The sequence below is a fragment of the Moschus berezovskii genome, chromosome 18 (genome assembly GCF_049115385.1).
Source record: "Moschus berezovskii isolate FMDL1 chromosome 18, NW_MosBer_1.0, whole genome shotgun sequence".
Lineage (NCBI taxonomy): Eukaryota > Metazoa > Chordata > Mammalia > Artiodactyla > Moschidae > Moschus > Moschus berezovskii.
Window position 1 is genome coordinate 10,869,535 of NC_142477.1, and position 19,859 is coordinate 10,889,393.

Sequence of the window (19,859 nt, forward strand, 5' to 3'; positions counted from 1 at the left end):
AGTGCCAGGGCCGGGGAAGGGGCAGGCGAAAGGGCTGGGGGTGCGCCGCCCTTAAACTCTCTGTGAAGGCCCCCGGGGCTTCTGTCGGGGCTTGCTGGTACCTGTAGGAGCGGGAGGTCCATGATCTTTTAAGCGCCTGGGTCCTCCAGGTTACTGTCGCTCCGGCCGGTTTTGTGATCCCACTTCTCCGATTCATGATAGAGGAGATCATCTCACGATGGTCACAGCATAGAAATTTCCTGGAGAGATGTGGGAATGGGTGACGTGGGCCCTGGGAGATACAGAGATACATGCTGATGCAAGACTCGAGTATGGTTTTTACGCAGAGGTCTTGTCAGCTGTGAGACTCCTTAGAGGTTTTGCTGCGTGAGAAGAGAATAGCAACCATGCTCATTTTCATTCTTGAGTAGAAAAGATTAAACCTCTTCCTGAACATAGTTCTGTAAACCCCTTTGGAGAACTGAAGGTGCGTGTGTGTTCACTCTCAGAATTGGTGATCGACAGAAAGCCCTGCTATGTGTCCGATGCTGGTGTGAAAGTGTGCTGTCCCGACCTTCATAGGTCGTTTCATAGACTGATGGATGCTTCTTGTGGTGTCAGTCCAGTTGCTCAGTCGTGTCTGCCTCTTTGCGACCCCGTGGACTGCAACACACCAGGTTTCCCTGTCCATCACCATTCCCGGAGCTTACTTAAACTCATGTCCGTATTGAGTAACAGCATCCCAACTGTTTTATTTAGGACTGTGTGCCTTTTCCTAGGATACTTGGCCGTTTAAGTGACTTGTGCTCACACATTGAGTTACCCAGTGCAGCGGTCACACACCTTCTGGATGCTCGTTTTTGATGATGTTGTATGGGGAAGGCCAGGTCTTCAGTGACGAGGTCATCAGCAAACTATGTATCTGACCAAAACTTGATTGATCGCACACGTATCGATGGAGCGCCTGCCACAAGCTGGCACTGAGACAGGCCATGAGCAGGCGCCCTGTCCTCCTGGAGGTCACGTTCCCCTGGCTGAGCCGGACTCCAGCCACTCTCTTGCCTAGTGGGGGGCGGGGGCGCTGCTCCTCCCCCCGCAGGCCCTGTCGGGTGGCTCTGCCTGGCCCCCAGCTCTTTCCTGCCCTCGGAGCTTCCTTTCTCTCAGGGTTCCTCCAAGAGCCCGAGCCGGAGGAGGCAGCTGCAGGGCTTTCTGAATCTCCCCAGACCGTTGTCAGACCTTGCCGTGTCTTTCTGCACTGACGGGGCCTCCCATTCCAGCGCCACAGTGGTATCTCGAGGGGCCCTGCCTGCCTGGAGGAAGAGCCCCAGGGTGGACCTGAGCCTTCTTGTCCAGCCAGGCCTCCAGCAGGAGCGCCTCTGTTCCCAGAGGCACAGCAGGCATCCTCTCCCTGACGTGTGCTGCAGCAGCTGTGAATTAACAGGTTCAGTTTATTCCGTGTCTCCGACACGCACGTCCGTGCTGCACTGGTGAAGCAGGACAAGGCCAGTCAGCAGCCGCCGCCTGCCGGCCACTTGCGGCCCTGAGGGCAGGCCCCGGGAAGCTGAGGGGCGGCGCCGTGTGGCTGAGTCTCTCGCGACTGTCCTTGCCACTCTGCAGTGGCGTCTGGGGGGCTGGAGTGGCCTGTCTCCTGATGCTTTCGCGTGTTGGCTGTGTGGAACGTGAGCTCGGGTGTGACCACCTCGGCTCTGCTGTTCTTCCACATCTTCCGGCCAGTGGCCTGGCTGTTTCAGGCCGTCTGTGCACGCAGCGCCTCTGTGCTCCGTTGTTACCCATAGTGCTGAGCTGCAGGGGAGCGTGTGCTCCTGGTGGAGGAGCGGGCTGACCGCTCACCGACAGACAACTGACCCAGGGGTGCGTGCGGCCTCCCGGCAGGTGCTGTGGGCGGGGGCTGATGTCCTCGCTAGCAGGAGGGTCCCTGGCGTGGTCACTCACCTGGCCCATCTGGTGCTGCTGACGACCATGCTGAGCTTGGGGAATTGGGGCTCACAGCTCTCACGACATGCCATCTGAGCTGCTGGAAGGGTTGCGGGAAAGGCTCAGGATGTCGTTGGTGCTCAGTCATTGTTGAGATGATAGAAGCTTTACCCCATAAGTCTTGGAAATTTGATAGCTATTTTGGTAAAATTACTGCGTTTCAGTGTGATATGACTTACTACCTTTTCTGATTGACTAAAAACTGGAATCATGGCTTAAGCAGTAGCAGGCTTGGGGTGACGTTTTGTTTGAAAAATTAGACATGGTGGGCTCCAAGTTAGGTCCCCGATCAGTGGTGGCCTCGCTGACACTGCCAGTGTGCTGTGACAAGGGTGTTGAGGGTTTGTCTCCTGCTCCGTCCCGTCTGGGCTTTCAGTGGCTTCACGTTGCTTGTGAACCGAGGGCTGGGACTGTGAGTGCAGGTGAGCTGTGGGGGGGGCGACCCTGCGGGTGGGAGCGTCACAGCTGCCTGCGAGCTGGAGCCGGTGGAGGACGGGATGTCAGCTGTCCGGCCTCACCTGCGTGGCTCGGCACCAGGTGGTCCCGTCAAGTCGTGCCTGCTCTTGGGTGGACTGTCTTACTCAGTATTGAGCTAATGTTGATATTATTACTGAACAGATTTCACTTTATCTTTTTTTCCTTACTAGTAATCAAACTTGGAATGGAACCAGGTAGATTTGACTTGATACATAATTTCTGGGAGTAGGTTATTTGCTTCTTATCTTTAATCCCGCAAAGTAACTGAGGGTGATGTCTCCTTCCTTCCATCAGAATGATGACCGTACGTTGCCACCCCCAGGGGACTGGCGGAGATGTGACTCTGGGGGCTGGGCTGTGAGGTGGCTTTCGGAGCCCACCAGTCTCTCCTGAAACCACTGCTTTTTATTTTATATTTTCGTTAGAAACGATGGAGCGGGGGAAGGCTGAACTGACTGGTATTCCTCACACCTTGGTTGCTGGCTCCCGAGTCGTGGCCTGGGCCCTTTGCTGATTCGGGGCGTTGTCTCAGTGGGTTGGGCAGACCTGGCCGCTGAGACTTGGGTCTGCCAGGCTCCTGAGGTCGGGTGTCTTCTCCTGGCCTGGCCTGTCTCAGGCCCCGCCGTGAGGGCGCCCTTGGGCCTGGAGCACAGCCGGCTGCAGTGAGACCCCTAGGTAACCGGGGCCCCTGCCCTGCCTCCGTTGGGGGCACCCTTCATCGTTGATGGGTGGAGTTCAGTTTCTCAACGTCAGGTCACTAAGACTTGAAATACCAGCCGGAAGTTTTGGTGAAATGCGCCCGTGTTACTCTGGGGTGCTCACCCATCCTGTACTCTCAGAGGAAGCAAGAAACTGGATTTTAAGTGGCCAGAGATACGCTTTAGTGTCATGCTGATCTGATAACAGAAGGAGACGTGTGGTTACATCTAATGGTAACTCTAGTGTGTTTCTCTTTTGTTCGCTAGACTTCACGAGGAAATAATTGACTTTTATAACTTCATGTCCCCTTGTCCTGAAGAAGCCGCCATGAGAAGAGAGGTGGTGAGGAGGATCGAGACCGTGGTTAAGGACCTCTGGCCGACGGCCGATGTGGGTATACACGCCGCGCGCCGCGTCACTGCAGGTCCTGGCGGCAGGCACCCTGTGTCTGCGGGCCTGTGCAGACCCGGCCAGCCTGGGCCGGGCCCCCGACTGTGGTGCTGGGAGGGCTGCGGCCTCACCTGGAGCTTGTTAGAGACGCCCGTGCCCCTGCCAAGGGGGACCCCGGGAACCCGGGCTGGGTGTCTGGCTCTGCTCAGCTGGCCCCCTCCTTCCCCACCGGTGGGTCTTCAATTCTGAGGACTGTCTGCCTTGGGGAATTCTTTTTTGGAATCTTGTGATCATTTTCCTTGTTTGTAATTTACCCTAAGATAAGTTTACCCCTTCCCGCATCAGACTGCATAGCAGGGCTCCGTTGTGTGAACCCTGGAAGTGTTTGCTCGCAAACTGCTTCCCCAGTGAGTGAGCCACGTGTGCTCATGGAGGTGCTCTCCGTGGGCCCTGGGCACGCGGGGGGCAGTGGGAGACGCCCTTCTGGTGCCCTGGCGTCCCCGCCCCCACCGCGGCAGCTTCGTCCCTACCCTTGGTCGCCCTGGGACAGAGCCCTGTGCTGTCCATGGCCTGGGCACTGGAGCTGTATAGCTGTGGGCGCCGCCAGGGCCTGTTTTCGTCCTTTGATTCTGAGCTTTGGAGAATTCCTTTTGGGGCAGGCTTTTAACTTAAGGCTTGAGAGGATGCTGTCCAGTCAGTGGGGCCCCGGGCAGGAGCCGAGTGAGCGGTGGCGGCGGGCGCTGCCTGCGCGTCCCGGGTCTGAGCCGCATGCCTTCTGTTGCAGGTGCAGATATTCGGCAGCTTCAGCACCGGCCTCTACCTTCCCACCAGGTGAGCGCCCACTCCGCATGGATGAGGGCGTGGTGGATGGAGCTGGGGGTGGAGGGCGGCATCTGTGTGCGTGCTGAAGGCTGAAAGCAGTTTTCTTGTGTGCAAATCTGAGGCTGGAAATGTAAGCTAAAGGAAAAGGCCGCAGAGCACAGGGGGCAAATTGCAGGAAGCAAACATTTAATTTACTGTTATGATCATTGATTGCTTTGCCTTTTTCCTCTTGCACTTACTGGGGTGGGCTGCAGTGGAGATGAGAGAGGAGGGGATGTGAGGTAGATGGGAGCCGTGGAGCAAGTGCAGCAGAAACAGTTTGAGCTCTTTGGATGTTTTTGAAAAATTGCTTTTCCATTTTAATGGAACTTCAAGCAAAATTGCATTTTGAATAGTATTTTGTGAGGATTTTTAATTGATAGAAAAACATCTAACAGGTGTTTGCATTTTAAAGCCATTCTCCAGCATTTCCTCATAAAGGGTTTTTTAATGTCTAGTTTTATGTGCATCATTTTATTAAAAACTTGCATTCTGCTAAGCCAGTTTAATCCTCGGAGACTAAAGAGACTGCAGCCTCAGGCGTTTAGGGGTGGCATTGGCGAGGCTGGTGGGGAGCTGGATCCACCGCAAGTGTCCGGATCCACTCAGAAGGGAGGGCCAGGCCTCCGTGGTCCCCTTGTGGTGCGGCGACTCGGTCAGCTTCTGCTCTCCACCGGTGTTACAAGTAGTTCACAAACTTCGGTTCCTCTCCGTAAGAGGGAGAGGCTGGTAGCATGATGTCAGCCCTGGGAGCACTGCGGGCCTGCAGCCGGTGTGTTGCCGTGAGACAGGGCAGTAGGGTTCATGCTCGCTTCTCTCCCGTCCAGTGACATCGACCTAGTGGTCTTTGGGAAGTGGGAGCGCCCCCCGCTGCAGCTGCTGGAGCAGGCCCTGCGGAAGCACAATGTGGCCGAGCCGGGCTCCATCAAGGTCCTGGACAAGGCGACGGTGAGTGCCGCTGCTGGGCCAGCCGCCGGCAGCCTGTGTGGTCAGCGGACGGGTTTCTGGCGGCACTGGTCCTCTTTGGAGGCTGCTCCACTGCCTGTGTGAATGTGCTCGTGCTGCTTTGCTTTAGGGTTTCTAGCTGATGGTATGTCTAGAGACTGTCTGAAGTACACGCTGTACTGCGAACGCCGAACTCTTCCTGCTCTGAAATACATGACTGGGTTGTCCTTTTTGAAGCCGTGCAAGGAGGGGATGATCATACCCGAAGCAGGGCACACTCAGAGGCTGCCCTCTGTGGAGAGTGGGGCCCAGTGATCAAACCGTGGCGCTTATTACATAGAAAAAGGTTACCATTTGCCAAGTTGCACTTCAGAAAGAAAAACTTGCCTGGTCCTTTCCTGTTCCTAAAATGTCCACATATGAAAAAACATACTTCCCTCAGGCAGAAGGTGGATAATCAGGCCTCTCTGGTGTGTGTGTCAGGGTCTGTCCAAGCCCAGAGCTGCACACAGCCCAGGAGCCCTGTCAGCGGCCTGCTCCGTGATGCTCCTCAGTCTTGGCCCCGCCCCTCTGTGGCTCTGTCCCTTGTGCAGGGTGGCTGCTGGCCTCTGAGCAGGCATTGGTGTTTACATACAGAGCAGCCAAGGGGGCTCAGCGTGACTGTCCTGAGCAGCCCCCAGAATGTGAGTTTGGCAGTGTTACTACTAGTTCCCAGGATTGGGGGTTCAGCCTATGAGTATGGGGTGTGTGTGTAAACTCCTTTTGTGTTTAAGGCGAAAACCCTCTGTATAACTTGGGAAACATTTTGATACCTGCATAAACAATGTTGCCTATTAAAGCGTTTCCTAAATTAAATCTCTGCAGGTACCAATTATAAAACTCACAGACCAGGAGACGGAAGTTAAAGTCGACATCAGCTTTAACATGGAGACCGGGGTGCGGGCAGCGGAGTTCATCAAGAATTACATGAAGGTGCTGTCACCGCAACTTAGCACGATGCAGATAAGGGGCTTGTTAAGTTGGCTGACGTTTCCCTTATAAATGTTGAAACCTTTAAACTGATGATAATCTTTGACGAGAAACACAGTTACAGATGGATTTACCTTAGAATGTTATTTCTTTGAAATTACATAGCTGTTTCGCAGCTTTGCCTTCCTTTCCTGATAATTTTAGACACTTGCGCATCATTATAGAGGTCCTTCTAGTGATTACACAGTGACCATCCCTGCAGCACGTTGTGCCTGATTTGCAAGTGGAGCTCGTCAGCGTGGACCGTAGATTTGCTTTCTCTGGGGGGCGGCAGGGGGGGCTCAGTGCCTCAGGATGGGAGGCGTTCCTTTAGCTGAGGGACTCTGGACTCTGACCAGGCGTGTGGCGCGTCCTTCCCCGTTCAGAGAGCTGTGTTGTCTGGACCCTGCCTCTGGCCCCTGTTTGAGGCCGTGCTCCTCGGGAGCCGCTCGCTCTGCAGTCAGGCTTGTCCGCAGAGGCACCCTGCCGCAGCAGAGCTGGAAGCGCAGCGGAGGCGCCGGGCCGCTGCACCCTTCGCAGAGCAGGTGGCCCCGCGGCTCCTTGTTCCCGTGCCCTGCTCGCCACCCTTGTCCTGCGTTTGGCAGAGTTGAGTCCTGCTGGCCTCCTGCCTCATGAGCTGCCCACCCCCATGCTTGTCTCATGGGTGCCTCTGAGTGTGGGCGTTTTGCCCGCTGGTTCTGGGACCTTGCCTCGCCCACGGCTGCACCCACAGAGCCCCGTGCTCAGCGCCTGAGAGGGGCAGACACTTGGAGGAAGCATCCGTTCACTCCCTGGGCCTGGGGTCTCCATGCAGGCCCCCCGCCTCAGCCGTGCTAAACCATAATCTGGGGAGGGGCCCCCAGCAGGGCCCTAGTGAGTCCCTCATGGATCTCTTCTCAGGCCCCCATGGGGTGAGGAGGCCTGGCCTCGAGCCTTCCGAGGAGCAGGACAAGGAAGTGAGCTTCCTGTCCACGTGTGGAGCCTGCCCAGTACGGACTCTTCAAAGCCACAGTAACTAACCAGATGCTGTCTTTCTTTTGGAATTTGCAGAAATATTCATTGCTGCCTTACTTGATTTTAGTACTGAAACAGTTCCTCCTGCAGAGGGACCTGAATGAAGTTTTTACAGGCGGGATTAGCTCGTATAGCCTCATTTTAATGGCCATTAGTTTTCTGCAGGTGAGTACGCTTTATCTCAAGAACCCTTGACTTTGAGGCTGACGTGGGGGGTCATTGTTCCCTGGTGTTCTGACCAGTTGCTTCTCGGCTTCCAGCTCTTTGCTGTGTCTGCACAGCTCTGTTTTGATGTAGTAGAAATTGACTTCTAATCTTGATGATGAAACTGTTCTGATCAATACTTTTTTCCTTTGCACCTGTTTTTTGTGTCTACTGTTAGAGGGCTTATCTCATTTTATCAGTCAAGTATGTATTGACCTAACCCTGAAGAAATAATATGTTTAGAAAAATTTCATGCCTTGAAAGACAGTGAAAACCTTTTATTGGTTCTTGACTGTCATTTACACTGAAAAATTTGTCTCAGAAGAAAAGTCGAGTCCTACATATGGTAAAAAAATAGAGCTTTTTCGTGAGTGATGAGAAGTCGGTATTTCGTCTTTATCTGTTGCCTGTATTTTGCTGAGCAGCGTGGAAAGCCCTGTCAGGAAACCTGCCTGAGCATAAATGCTGCGCGGCGCCGAGACCTGTCCTTCCGCCGCTCTTGTAACATGCGGGCTCTGCGTGAACGAGGCGCGGCCGTGCCGTTTGCCTCCGTCAGCCCCTCTGCTGTGTCGTGGCTGCACAGCGCTGCTCCTCTGTTCTGGGCCTGTGGACGCGCTGAGGGTTTTGTGTCGAGACTCGGGTCATTTGTTTCAGCACCGTCGGAGTACTGCTGACGGTGGAGCGGCTGGGCCCAGCGCCCTGCACCACCGCGTCTCCTTGGTGCGCCTGGGGGAGGCCCCGTAAGGGCCCGTGGGCAGGTGGGGCCCTCCCTGCTGTGACCTCGCATCTCCCTCGCGCTGCCCTTAGGGCCCTTCTGCCCGAGGTGTCGGACCTTTTTTTTTTTTTTAAGAACTAAGCATGAGCTGTGTCCTAAATTTATTTCCTCCCACTTTTCTGAACGGTCCTGGCAGCCTTCTGGTGTGACTACTGTCCACTCTCCTGATGCCTGACGCCTGGCTCAGTGATCCTGCGGAGGCCACCCAGGCCTGGGTGGGGCGGCCACTGTCAGCTCCACCCCCTTGGTGCCTGGCCCTTCCCGCCTCCGCACTGTGCCCGCTGCATCGTCTGATCCATGCCGAGGCTCACGGAGGTCGTGGCTCACTTGCTTGCCCTGGGTAGCGCTCGGGTGGGAAGACAGAGGAGGGAGAAGGTCAGACAGCAGCAGGATCACAGCGCTGAGCCTGCGTGAGGGCTCCTGAGCCTGGACATGCCTGCATCCTGAGGAGCTGCGCTTCCTCCACGGCCGCTGAGCTGTGAGCGCTTTCAGCCGCTGTGCTTCTGCCGGGACTTGGACTCGATGGTCCTCTTCCTGACCGTCACTTGTCCAGCAGCGCGGCAGTGCTATTTGCTTGGTCCAGTGGGATGGCCACATGTGCCTGCGGCGCGCTGGTGGGACCGGCAAGCTGAATGTTTGGTTTGTTTTAACTTGTTTAAATTCACGCTCGAGGCTGTCACAGTGGGCAGTGCACTCAGATTCCTGAGCCTTTTAGTGACACTTGGGAGGGTCAGTAGACAGGGGCTCAGCTTCAGAATAAATCCATTAGCTGCTGCAGGAACAGGTGGCGTGTTTGCTGTAAATACTGGTGCAGAGCTGGTGACCGTTCACAGAATTAGTCCTTTCAGCCTTAGCAGTGATACTCTTCAGTCTCACACTGCCCCCTGCTGGTTGCATTTCAGAATAGCGGAATTAATACTAGAATCTATAAAATTGCCTCCACCATATAGGTAACTCTGAAGTGTACAGAATATGGCCCACTCACCTACCAGTATTTGGGAATTTGGGGTTAATCAGATGTCTGTGTAGAAATGTGTGGCTTCTGAATTTCAGAGGATTGGAGTATAATTTAAAAATTCAGATGAGAAAATTTTCTTTCTCTTGAACACCCTTGGTTGACGAGCAATCCAGGCTCCGGTGATGCCTCCTGGTTGCCGGTGGTGGGTGGTGGACGAGGGCCCCTGACTGTGTCCTGGGCCGGCCGTCGGAACCCCTCTCGTGCGCAGTGTCTGCAGTGCCCAGAATCCACACAAACCGGAGTGCCTTGCTTTCACAGCTGCATCCGAGAATTGATGCCCGGAGAGCGGATGAGAACCTCGGGATGCTGCTCGTGGAATTTTTTGAACTCTATGGAAGAAATTTTAATTACTTGAAAACTGGTATTAGAATAAAAGAAGGAGGTGCCTATATCGCCAAAGAGGAGATCATGAAAGCCATGACCAGCGGGTACAGACCATCGATGCTGTGCATTGAGGACCCCCTGCTGCCTGGTAAGGACCCTTGCTCTGCGCGGGCCCCATCTGCAGGCACTGTGCTCTGGCCGCCGCTGCCAGCGGGGAGCAGCCACAGGTGCCCAGCCACGGGCAGTCACTGGATCTCATGCAGAGTCCTGCTGCACCACCGGGGTCAGGGCTGGCGTGTCAGGATTCCTTGTTAATGCTTCTCAATAACTTACTGTAAAGTTACAACTTTGTTTACTTCTGTAATCAGAGAAATGTAGAAAGTGTGAGTTAATGAAAAAAATTCTATTTTTTCTGAATAGAACGTATTACCTGTCCGTCATAAACCATCTGTTTCTCAGAAGCTTGTCACATAGAAAAGTGAAGTATGCCATAATCCCCTCCCCTTTGCATGCTCTTCTCCAGTTTTCCACATGTGGACGTTAACATCGACTATCGCCTCTTTATTAACTGGATGTGTGTGCTCAGTCCTGTTCCATTCTTTGCGACCCCATGGACTGTAGCCCACCAAGCTCCTCTGTTCATGGGATTCTCCAGGCAAGCATACTGGAGCAGTTGCCATTTCCTGCTCCAGTTAATTGGATGGCATCACATAATACAGACAACTTTGCCACTTGTGGTTTTACATAACAGTAAACCTGAGAGTCGTCTCCTGTACGCGGAGGGAGGTTCTGCTGTAAGGCTGGCTGCCTTGCAGACTGGCAGGTTAAGGTCTGTTTCCCACACCTTTGCTGACCGTCTTTGAAATCCTTGCCCACCCGATAAGACCAGGCATGTCCATTTTCACTTACTGTACTTTAATGATGGCTGAGGTTAAACACATGGTTCCTTGTCAGTCCCACAGGTGTTTATGGAGGGTTTATTGCTGTGGGTGATAAACTCAGAGGCAGACAGGCTTCAGACCGGGTGGTGCAGTGGTCAGCTCCGGGCACAGTGCCCCTTCCTGGTTTTCTGTGTGAGCTCACACGCTTTGTCCATCCGTCCACTGCACCGTCCTCCCTGGGTTTGTAAGGTCCTCTGCAGTCAGGGAAGCCTTTCTCTGTTGACATGTTGTACTTCTGTCTCTTGCATCTGTATTTGGTATTTTTTATTATTTCTGTGTGTGCTAAGTCACTTCAGTCGTGTCTGACTCCTTCTGACTCTATGGGCTGTAACCTTCCAGGCCCCTCTGTCCACGGGGTTCTCCAGACAAAAATACTGGAGTGGGTTGCCATCCCCTCCTCCAGGGGATCTTCCTGACCCAGGGATCAAACCTGAATCTCTTTTATCTTCTTTATTGGCTGACAGGCTCTTTAGCACTGGCGCCTCCTGGGAAGCCTTTTGTCTCTTGCATTATCTTTGGTATTTTTTTAGTGTTTAGCTCCTGTACATGTTTGTCAACATCCTCAGTTTATGGATTTCGTCTTGTGGCTCCTGGGGTATGAAATCTGTTTCTTAGAAGTCTTCTGAAAGACTCTCCTCTGTGGTCTGCGTGGTGCTTCCTCAGCGGTGCGTCGCCTTCCCCCAGGACAGGCCTCCAGCCCTGGAGTGTCTGTGTTGGGCCAGCTAAGTGGCCAGCAGTTCCTTTGTCTTCAGTGTTTACTGAAATGTAATTGAGAAAGGAAAACCCACACAGTTACTGAGTGGCTACATGATTAAACCTGGAAAAGAGAAAATGTTGGTGCTTAAGGATATGTTTCTTAATAAAAACATCCCCACCTGAACTTGAGGAATGAGTCGATGTAAATTGAACGGAACGTCTGCGGTTCCAAAACAGTCCGCTCCTTACCTGGCCTCCCTTACTGACTTCAGTGGCGCTTCACTGTGTTTGCTGTCTGCACACGTGAGAGGCCGTGCCTCTGACGGTGGCTCTCGTCTCAGGGAACGACGTGGGCCGGAGCTCCTACGGGGCCATGCAGGTGAAGCAGGTGTTCGACTACGCCTACATCGTCCTCAGCCATGCCGTGTCGCCGCTCGCCCGGTCCTACCCCAACAGAGACTCCGAGAGGTACCCCGTCCGGGGCCGCGGCCCCTCGTTTGCCTCCACGCAGTTTGCCGCCCGTTTCAGGAGAGTCTGAGGATGCTGGGAGAGAAGGCCTTTCGGGGGTTCACAGTGGCCATGGCGGGCGCGAGGCGAGAAAGAGCGAGGGCTTTCCCAGGGTGTTGGTTTTGGGGAGGTTATTTCTGGCTTTTAAAGCTGTAGACTGTGCTGCTTTTTCCCGGCTGCCCTCAGGAGGTGGGTGCCCAGCCCTGAGGGTCGCGTCCTGCCCCCAGCCCTTCACGCCCTGTTCTGAGCGCTCGCTTTTCCAGTGTGCGCTTTTACTGGTGAGAAGTGTTTCTTCCTGACCGCAGATTATGCGCCTGTGGAGGTGGGGCTGGGATGGAGGGAGGAGCTGAGGGGAAGTGAGAGGCAGTGACTGTCACAGGAGGTTGCTGAAGCTGGGCCGGTAAGCCGTCCTCAGAGGTTATGGAGGACGCGGACTCTGAGGCCAGCACGGTGGTGGGGGCACAGGGCTCCGTGGCCTCCGTCCCCTGGGTGTCTGCCGGCAAAGCTTTGGACTTGTTCTGGGTACTCTGTCTCCCCCGTGTGGTGGGAAACTGGTCACTGGGGCTGGGGGGCAGGCTTCCCTCCCTGCTGGGGACTTCAGTGGTCCTTTGTTGACAGGTGGAGGGTCCACGACTTCTGCGTCCGTGCCCCAACTCTTTCTGTACCGTGTAGGTTTGGGTTCAAACAGCAGAAGTCAGTCATAAGATCGCCTTCGCTTTCCCCAGCTTTCCCTTAGCAGAGTTCTGTGCTAGGCTGTAAAGTGGCTTTTGGGTAGGATGGTCGGCTCCACGCATGCTCTGTGCTGCACTCATGCCTGTGTGCCCTTGCCCTTCCACAGCACCTTAGGGAGGATCATCAAGGTGACTCAGGAGGTGATTGACTACCGGACGTGGATCAAAGAGAAGTGGGGCGGCAGGGTCCACGCGGCACCAGACCCCGGTGAGAGGCCCCCGTCCCGCAGCTCTGCATGTCCTGGCGCACTCGCGCAGCAGTGCTGTCTGTCAGTAACAGACCGTTCGCACTAGGAAAGCAGCTTGTTTCCTGTAAGAGTCTAAAGCTGTAAGGTTTAGGCCAGTGCTGTCCACACGTGGCAGTTCTGAAGTTCCCAGGAACTGTATTGTTAAGTGGAAAGAAGCAGGTGAAGTTAATTTAAGTAGTCTGCTTTATTCAACTGAGTGCTCAAAATATTGTCGTCTGAATGGGAAGTAAACATCCAAAGTTGCTGAGTGTCTTGTGCCGTGTCCTCCAAGTGCGGTGTGTGTTTACACCTAAAGCGCATCAGGGTCAGGTTCTGTGTAATTCACAGATGGAACTACACACCCCTGTTGTTTCGAGCACAGTTAAGTGTGTCCCAGTGGCTGAAGTGTAACTTAAACAGTTAATTGAAATGCAGTGGGATTAGGAATTGGCTTTGTCAGCCTCATGTGTGGCGTCAGAGGTGCAGTGGGACCTTGGGCTGAGGAGTGAGACGGCTCCGCCTTCCTCCCACAGACAACAGGGTCAAGATCGCAGAGCGGATCGCCTGCGAGGGGGACCAGCCTCCTCGACGAGACCCCGAGTCTCCCTTCGGCCCACGCCTGACCCTGCCCCTGCCCGGCCCGCAGCTCCGGTCGTCCGGCTCGTCTGCCTCCTCCGTGTCCTCGCTCTCCGGCAGCGACATCGTGCGTGGCCCCACTGAGCGGGGGGGGGGGCTGCCAGGGGCCGTGGTCTACAAACTTAGGTGGAGATGAGGCCAGCAGTCTGGGCATCTCAGCTGCGATTCCGTGGTCCTCTTCAGTTTTGACCTGACCGGGAGGAGCTTTGGGCAGAGGGGGGCGGTTGCATCCTGGGACCCCCTGGGGCTCGCCCGTGGCCGCTCCTGTCACTCTGAGGGGCATGAGCCTCGAGTGCAGCCCTCCTCTTGTCCCCCCACCAGGATTCGGACACGCCGCCCTGCACAACGCCCAGCGTGTACCAGTTCAGCCTCCAGGCACCCACCCCTCTGCTGGCCAGCCTGCCTGCCGCCCTGCCCATGCCGAGTGGCAAACCTCAGTCCGCCACGTCCAGGACGTTGGTCATGACAACGAACACCCAGGTATGCGGCAGTCGGGCCCTTCCCAGTGACGGCCTGGGACCAGGTCTGAGGTGCTGTGCGTGGTAGGAGTGACCGACACATCCGATTAGAGGAGAACCTTAGACGTTCTCGGAACAGATAGGTCTGTCCTGTAGGGTGTTCTCCTCCTCCGCGGGTTGACAGGGTGTGAGTCCTGTCATTCTATAGAAGTCCGTGTTCTTGACCTTCCCCACGTGCTGTGTTTGCACCGGGGGACTCTGGGTGTCTGGACCCAGACCTGGTTCTTGACAACGTCCACGTGGCCTTTCTGCAAGTGACGCTCACGCTCAGCATGAGGCCACCGTCCTGGGGTCGTGCTCAGAGGGCCCCTGGTGCTGTCCCTATGCCGAGAAAGACATGGTCCTTGATTTCCTCAAAGAATCTCATTGTTTGCACTGTTACTCAGATTGGATACCAACTTTGATTTCTCCGCGTCGTTCACTACATACTATTTATAGAGTTTTTTCTATTATAGTATGTCCTTTTTAAAAAAATTTAGACAAAACTAATCTAAAAGATAGTTTTTTAGAGGTAATTTTTGATGTTTGGGATTTGTAGCTGCTTCCCAAATATACATCAACTCCATGTGTGTGAAACTCATCACATTAATGCACTTGTGAAGTAGGGTCATCTTTCACAAGCGGTTGTGATCTGAGCAGAAGGTGATGGGGCTGCCCGCGTGTCCCCACGTCTCTGCGTTGCTGGACTCCCCTTGTAGGGAGGGCGTTCTCAGGACACATCCCAGGCTAAGGGGGTGTGGAGGCAGCAGGCGTGGACGCACAGTGGTGGCCGTCAGCACAGCCCCCGGAAATTGTTCACTGGCAGCTGAGTCGGCGAGGACCACGGAGGCGGTGCCTGCGCGTGGACGGGCCGCCGCACACAGCCTTGGCCTTGACCCTCCCCGGGCCCGGCTCCCTCGAGAGCCGCGTGCGGGTGCTGCCCGTGCCCGCCAGGGTGGCGCCAAGAGCCTGTGCTGCCTCTGGGCCCTTCGGCCACCCGCACAGATAGTGAGGCAAAAGCTAAGGCCACGCAAGGGGCTGTGTCTAAAGCGCGTCTGTTTGTTTTACTTGGCTGCCTTGGGGCTTAGTTGTGGCATGTGGGATCTAGCTCCCTGACCGGGGGTTGAACCTGGGCCCCCTACATTGGGAGTGTGGAGTCTGAGCCCCTGGGCAACCTGGGAAGCCGTCATTCAAGGTTTAAGACAAAAAGCTCAGAGCCCACTTTCTCATTTTATCACCAAACTGCAAATGTCACTTCCAGTGGGGGAAGTGACTGAGGGAAATCCTGCTCTCAAACCCTCACAGGCACAGTCTCGGGTGCCTCACTCGTGGTGAAGTCTCCCGCATCAGGATGCCGTGGAGACTTAACAGCCAGAGTACAGAGACCCCAGGAATGGGCTCTTCTCTGCGCCCCTGGGGGCACAGAGCCCCCACTGAAGAGAGGCCCTGGGTGGGAGGAAGCGTGAGGAAGGGGTGCCATCCCTGAGGCCCGCTCCTACCACTGCTGTTGCCCAGGAGGCCACAGCCACCGTCCCGAGGTCTTGGGGGGGCGAATGCAGACAGTTCTAAGATGAGAGCAGTGAGGGTCTGGAAAAGCAGGGGAGGGGCCCTGGTGGGAATGCGGTGCAGAAATGGGAGGGGAGCGGAGGTGGGGGGTCGTCCCCTCTGCAGGCCTTCACTCCAGCTGGCCTGGGGCCTCTCACCCTGCTTGACCCAGGGCGCTACCCGGAGGCTCAAGGGACAGTTTCTCTGATATTGTCGTTCTCTTGAATGTTTTGGTCACCAAAATTTTATGGCTTGGGTGACTGGACATCCTTCGTGTTGTCATGTGCTTCAGAGCAGACTGTTGTGAGGTTGTAGTCAGACAGGCTGAGGGGCCTGTTGTGAGGTTGTAGTCAGAGACAGGCTGAGGGGCCTGTTGTGAGGTTGTAGTCAGAGACAGGCTGAGGGGCCTGTTGTGAGGTTGTAGTCAGACAGGCTGAGGGGCCTGTTGTGAGGTTGTAGTCAGACAGGCTGAGGGGCCTGTTGTGAGGTTGTAGTCAGAGACAGGCTCAGGGGCCTGTTGTGAGGTTGTAGTCAGACAGGCTGAGGGGCCTGTTGTGAGGTTGTAGTCAGACTGAAGAGCCTATTGAGGCTGCAGTCAGACCTGCTGAGGGGCCGGCTGTGAAGCTGCAGTCAGAACCGCTGAGGGGCTGGCTGTGAGTGGGGCCCTTCTTGGGACTCCTGGTAAGAGCGTGTCGCGAGGGCGCTCACGCATCGCTGGTCCTCTCCCCCAGACCAGGTTTACTATCCCGCCCCCGACGCTGGGCGTGGCCCCCGTGCCCTGTAGACAGGCGGGCATCGAAGCCGCTCCGGCGCTGAAGGCCGTCCCCCACGTGTCCTCCCCGGCCATCCCTTCTGCGCCCCCCAACCCGCTCTCTAGCCCGCACCTGTATCACAAGGTAAGGCCCTGGGGCCCAGGCGCTGGTCCCCCGCAGGCTGGCGGCCGGCCTGCCCTGAGCGCCGCCTCCACCACAGCGGGGTCCACGCACAGTCTTTGTTCGTAGTGGGCGATTTGATCATTCAGCTTCATGTTTGCTTTCCCTGTAACAAGCAAAGCTTTACAAGTGTTAAATTATTTTAAAATTTAGTATAGTTTAATTCATCTGAAAACATCTTTTTTTTTAATTGTATTTGTTATCATAAAAGTTTGAAGTAAAGAATATTTCCCATTTTTCTGTTAAGTTAACTTGCACGGTAAGAACTTTGGTTTCCAGGAAGCAAACGATGAAGCAGGCACACGGTGTCACCCCTCCCACCGCCGCACTGCCCTCGGTCTTGCCGCGGGTGTCCTGGGCAGGGGGGCCGGCTGGGCTGGGCTTTCTGGTGCCCGGGGCCCTGGGGGGGCGTGGGTCCACTGCCCTGGGGCCCCTCTAAGTCTTCCCTACACGTTAGAAACGCGGTCCAGGAAAAAGGCCGGAAGGTTGGGAAGAGCCATGGCCAGGGTCCAGGCTCTCGGCCTGCGGGACTCGGGGCTGCGGGTGGGCGTCTGTCCAGGCTGGCCTCAAGCCGCGTCCCTCTGGGTCTCCTCAGCAGCACAGTGGCATGAAGCTGTCCATGAAGGGCTCCCACAGCCACGGCCAAGGCGGCAGCTACAGCTCGGTGGGCACTGGCGGGGTTCGGCCTCCCGTGGGCAACCGGGGCCACCACCAGTACAACCGCACAGGCTGGAGGAGGAAAAAGCACGCACACACGAGGGACAGTCTGCCCGTCAGTCTCAGCAGGTAATGTTCCCGGCGGTGCCTCCCGGCCCGCCTCGCGGACTGCAGCCGGGCGGCCGCGGGGCCCCGGGACCAGAGACCAGCCCCGGCCGGCCACGCTGCATGTCCCCGTGTGGTGGTCACGTCCTCAAGAACAGCTGCCTGTGTCGTCTGTGAAGCCTTACTGGACGTGGACGCTGTCTGCTGCCTCCCAGGCGCCTCCTTCAGGGCCGGAGCGGGTCTGCATGGGAGCCGGGGCCGAGCGAGGTCAGGGCGCCTCTCGGCACCGTGCCTGCCCTGCGGGTTGGGTACTTTCATTTCACGTCGTTGGAGCAGCGGAGAGCGAACCCCGTTATTTGTTGGGAGGTCATCGTTGTTTTACTGCCCTCACGTTTTGTTTCAAATTTCAGAACTGTTTTTCTATGTAAATATTGAAAACTTATGATTTGTGCAATAACTCAGATATTTTTTATTTAATTTCATATTTTCACATAAGTTATATTGAAGGGAGGAGGGAATTTTTTTAAACAAGCTTAGATCCTTTCCCGAGTTGCATTTTCTAAGTTGGGTTCGTCGTGTTGGCTGGTTGTCTGATGAGCGTTGTTGTGAACAACACGAATGAGGGCTTGGGTAATTTTTATGTTCCTTCTTCAGGTCAGACGTGAGGCCTCTCAGCCTGTGGTGAGGGAGCCGCGTCCCCACTCCCCCGGGGTTCGGCTCCTAAACGTTCTGACCAGCTGCCTGCCGGCTCTGCCGCCCGGCCTGTCTGTGGTCCTGCCCTGACCTGGGGGTTTTAATGTTTCGGGTTTGGTTCTTTTAAACTGTAGACGACAGACCCAGCATTTAAAGTGCCAGAGTGTAACTTTCTACGGGGGGAGAAGGCTGTCACATGGTAAGATCTTAACCAAGTGTGAACCGTGAAGCGCTTCAGTTTTAGTCATGCAGCCTGTCGTGACGGGTCTGGCGAGCGTCCTCACAGACAATGGTACCCAGTTTTAGGAATGTGGAGAAAGGAGTTATGTTGATTCCGTTGTGGAATCTGTAGCGGTGTGCACTCGTTCTTTTAAGAGCAACTGTAGGAGAAGTACTTGAGCTGCTTGGTGCGCCGTGGGGGGTTTTTAACACATTGCAGGAGAGCACAGCCCAGTGTCGGGCCGGAGCAGCCGGCACCCGACCCGAGAAGCATCCTCTGCTGCTGTGTTCTGCCACAACAACCGCTGTCTCTGTTACCCGTCCCGAAGACCGACGCAGCCACCCTGCCTCACCCTGAGTTTCCCGAGCGCTGCGGGTGTCCTGGGAGATGGGCGCCTCTCCTGGGTCGTCCGGTTCCCGTTTTTAAGACGGGGTTCTGACCCTGCTACACTACAGGCGGGATGGTCTTTGAAGTCCACTAGCAAGAAACGGGATGAGAAGCTCACGGCCGTGACCCCGGTGGCGTGCAGAAGCGGGGCGTTCTCGAGGGCTCCGAGCGCTACACGCCCCGCCGTGTCCACGGCCCCTGGAAGGCAGGCCGGGCCCGCTGGTGTGGAGGCGGGCCAACGTGCCTGCGGGCTCCCTGGGGGGCTCCCGAGCTGAGTAGCACAGTTTGTCTGCGGTTCGTGATGATCCAAGGTTATCAAAAATATTTAAAGATATTTAAATTGTGAACCTATTGATAAAGAAATATTTATAAAAACTGATACGTAGGCCTGTACTAATCTCTGCGCATTAGCAATATTGCCTGTAACCCTCCACTGAAGGAGCACGGCGGGGACGCGGGAGCGCCGCGGGTGGGCCCCGGGATGAGTCCCAGACCTGGGCGCCAGGCCCCAGCCCGTCACGGTGAATGAATGAATTGGCCTGGCTCCCTGTGGCCACACGCCGCAGGCTGACAACGAGATATATCATGTTTTGATTTTTTTTGTGCGTGGACAATAATGTGGAAGCTAAAATTGACATATTTTTATGTAAAGTTTTTCTATTCTTTGATTTTTAATAAACTTTGGAAACCAGGCGGTGGCTGTGTGTGCGCCTTTTCCTCTCCAGGCAGCGGCGGGCTGCCTGCTGCAGGTTTCCTTCTTGCCTTGTCCAGGGCCGGGCAGCCAGCGGTCATGTGGTCATTGGTTCATGAACCCGGAATCCAGTGAGGTTGCAGGCTGGGCGCGGGAGAGGGAGCCCTGTCCCAGGCTAGGCGACAGGGTGACGCTCTTCCTGTGTCGTTTCTGACAAGCCCACGTCACACGGCGCTTAACTTCCCATCAGAACTCTCTCGAGTCAACATTATATGACTTTAAAACAGCTCATTTGGCGGGCGCCGGCCTGCTGCGCATCTCCGTGAAGGAAGTGGTGCGGCGGCAAGAGGCGGTGGCCGTGATGGTATTTGGGGCCGTCACTGCCGCCTTGGTCCTGTCCGCAGTGTTGCTAACGCTGAGGGCCTGGTGCCGGGGTTTCTGCCCCACTGGACCCTGCTGCTACCCTGCCCCACACTATGCCCCAGCGTGCCAGGACCAGGAGTGTCAGGTTAGCATGCTGCCGGCAGGGTTCCCTCTGCCGCCTGACCTGCCCCCCGAGCCTGGGAAGACCACCACTCTGTGATGGAGGTGGGGGCTTTCTGGGCCCCTCCTTCACCTCCCAGGGCGCTTGGACTGGAGTGGCCCTTTCTCGCCACCCCTCAGCTGGGGTACACACACTGAGGGACCTCAGCCTCATGCCACAAA

General features: G+C 55.7%; 1 protein-coding gene across 2 annotated transcripts in view; it reads left to right on the top strand.

Moving 5' to 3' along the window:
* TENT4A (terminal nucleotidyltransferase 4A) overlaps positions 1 to 19,155 on the top strand; it is a 41,897-nt gene extending 22,742 nt beyond the window's left edge. Inside the window, exons 2-13 of one of the 2 annotated variants that reach the window (XM_055422283.2) lie at positions 3,417 to 3,540; positions 4,325 to 4,371; positions 5,229 to 5,349; positions 6,211 to 6,318; positions 7,405 to 7,533; positions 9,624 to 9,837; positions 11,668 to 11,794; positions 12,672 to 12,772; positions 13,325 to 13,494; positions 13,749 to 13,907; positions 16,201 to 16,365; positions 17,000 to 19,155. In XM_055422283.2, the coding sequence (XP_055278258.1) occupies positions 3,417 to 3,540; positions 4,325 to 4,371; positions 5,229 to 5,349; positions 6,211 to 6,318; positions 7,405 to 7,533; positions 9,624 to 9,837; positions 11,668 to 11,794; positions 12,672 to 12,772; positions 13,325 to 13,494; positions 13,749 to 13,907; positions 16,201 to 16,365; positions 17,000 to 17,191 (1,657 nt within the window). In that variant the 3' untranslated portion in view covers positions 17,192 to 19,155. Of the gene's footprint in view, positions 1 to 3,416; positions 3,541 to 4,324; positions 4,372 to 5,228; positions 5,350 to 6,210; positions 6,319 to 7,404; positions 7,534 to 9,623; positions 9,838 to 11,667; positions 11,795 to 12,671; positions 12,773 to 13,324; positions 13,495 to 13,748; positions 13,908 to 16,200; positions 16,366 to 16,996 lie in introns of both variants that reach the window. The other variant, XM_055422282.2, reaches the window with a different exon arrangement.
* The last annotated feature ends 704 nt before the right edge of the window (positions 19,156 to 19,859 follow it).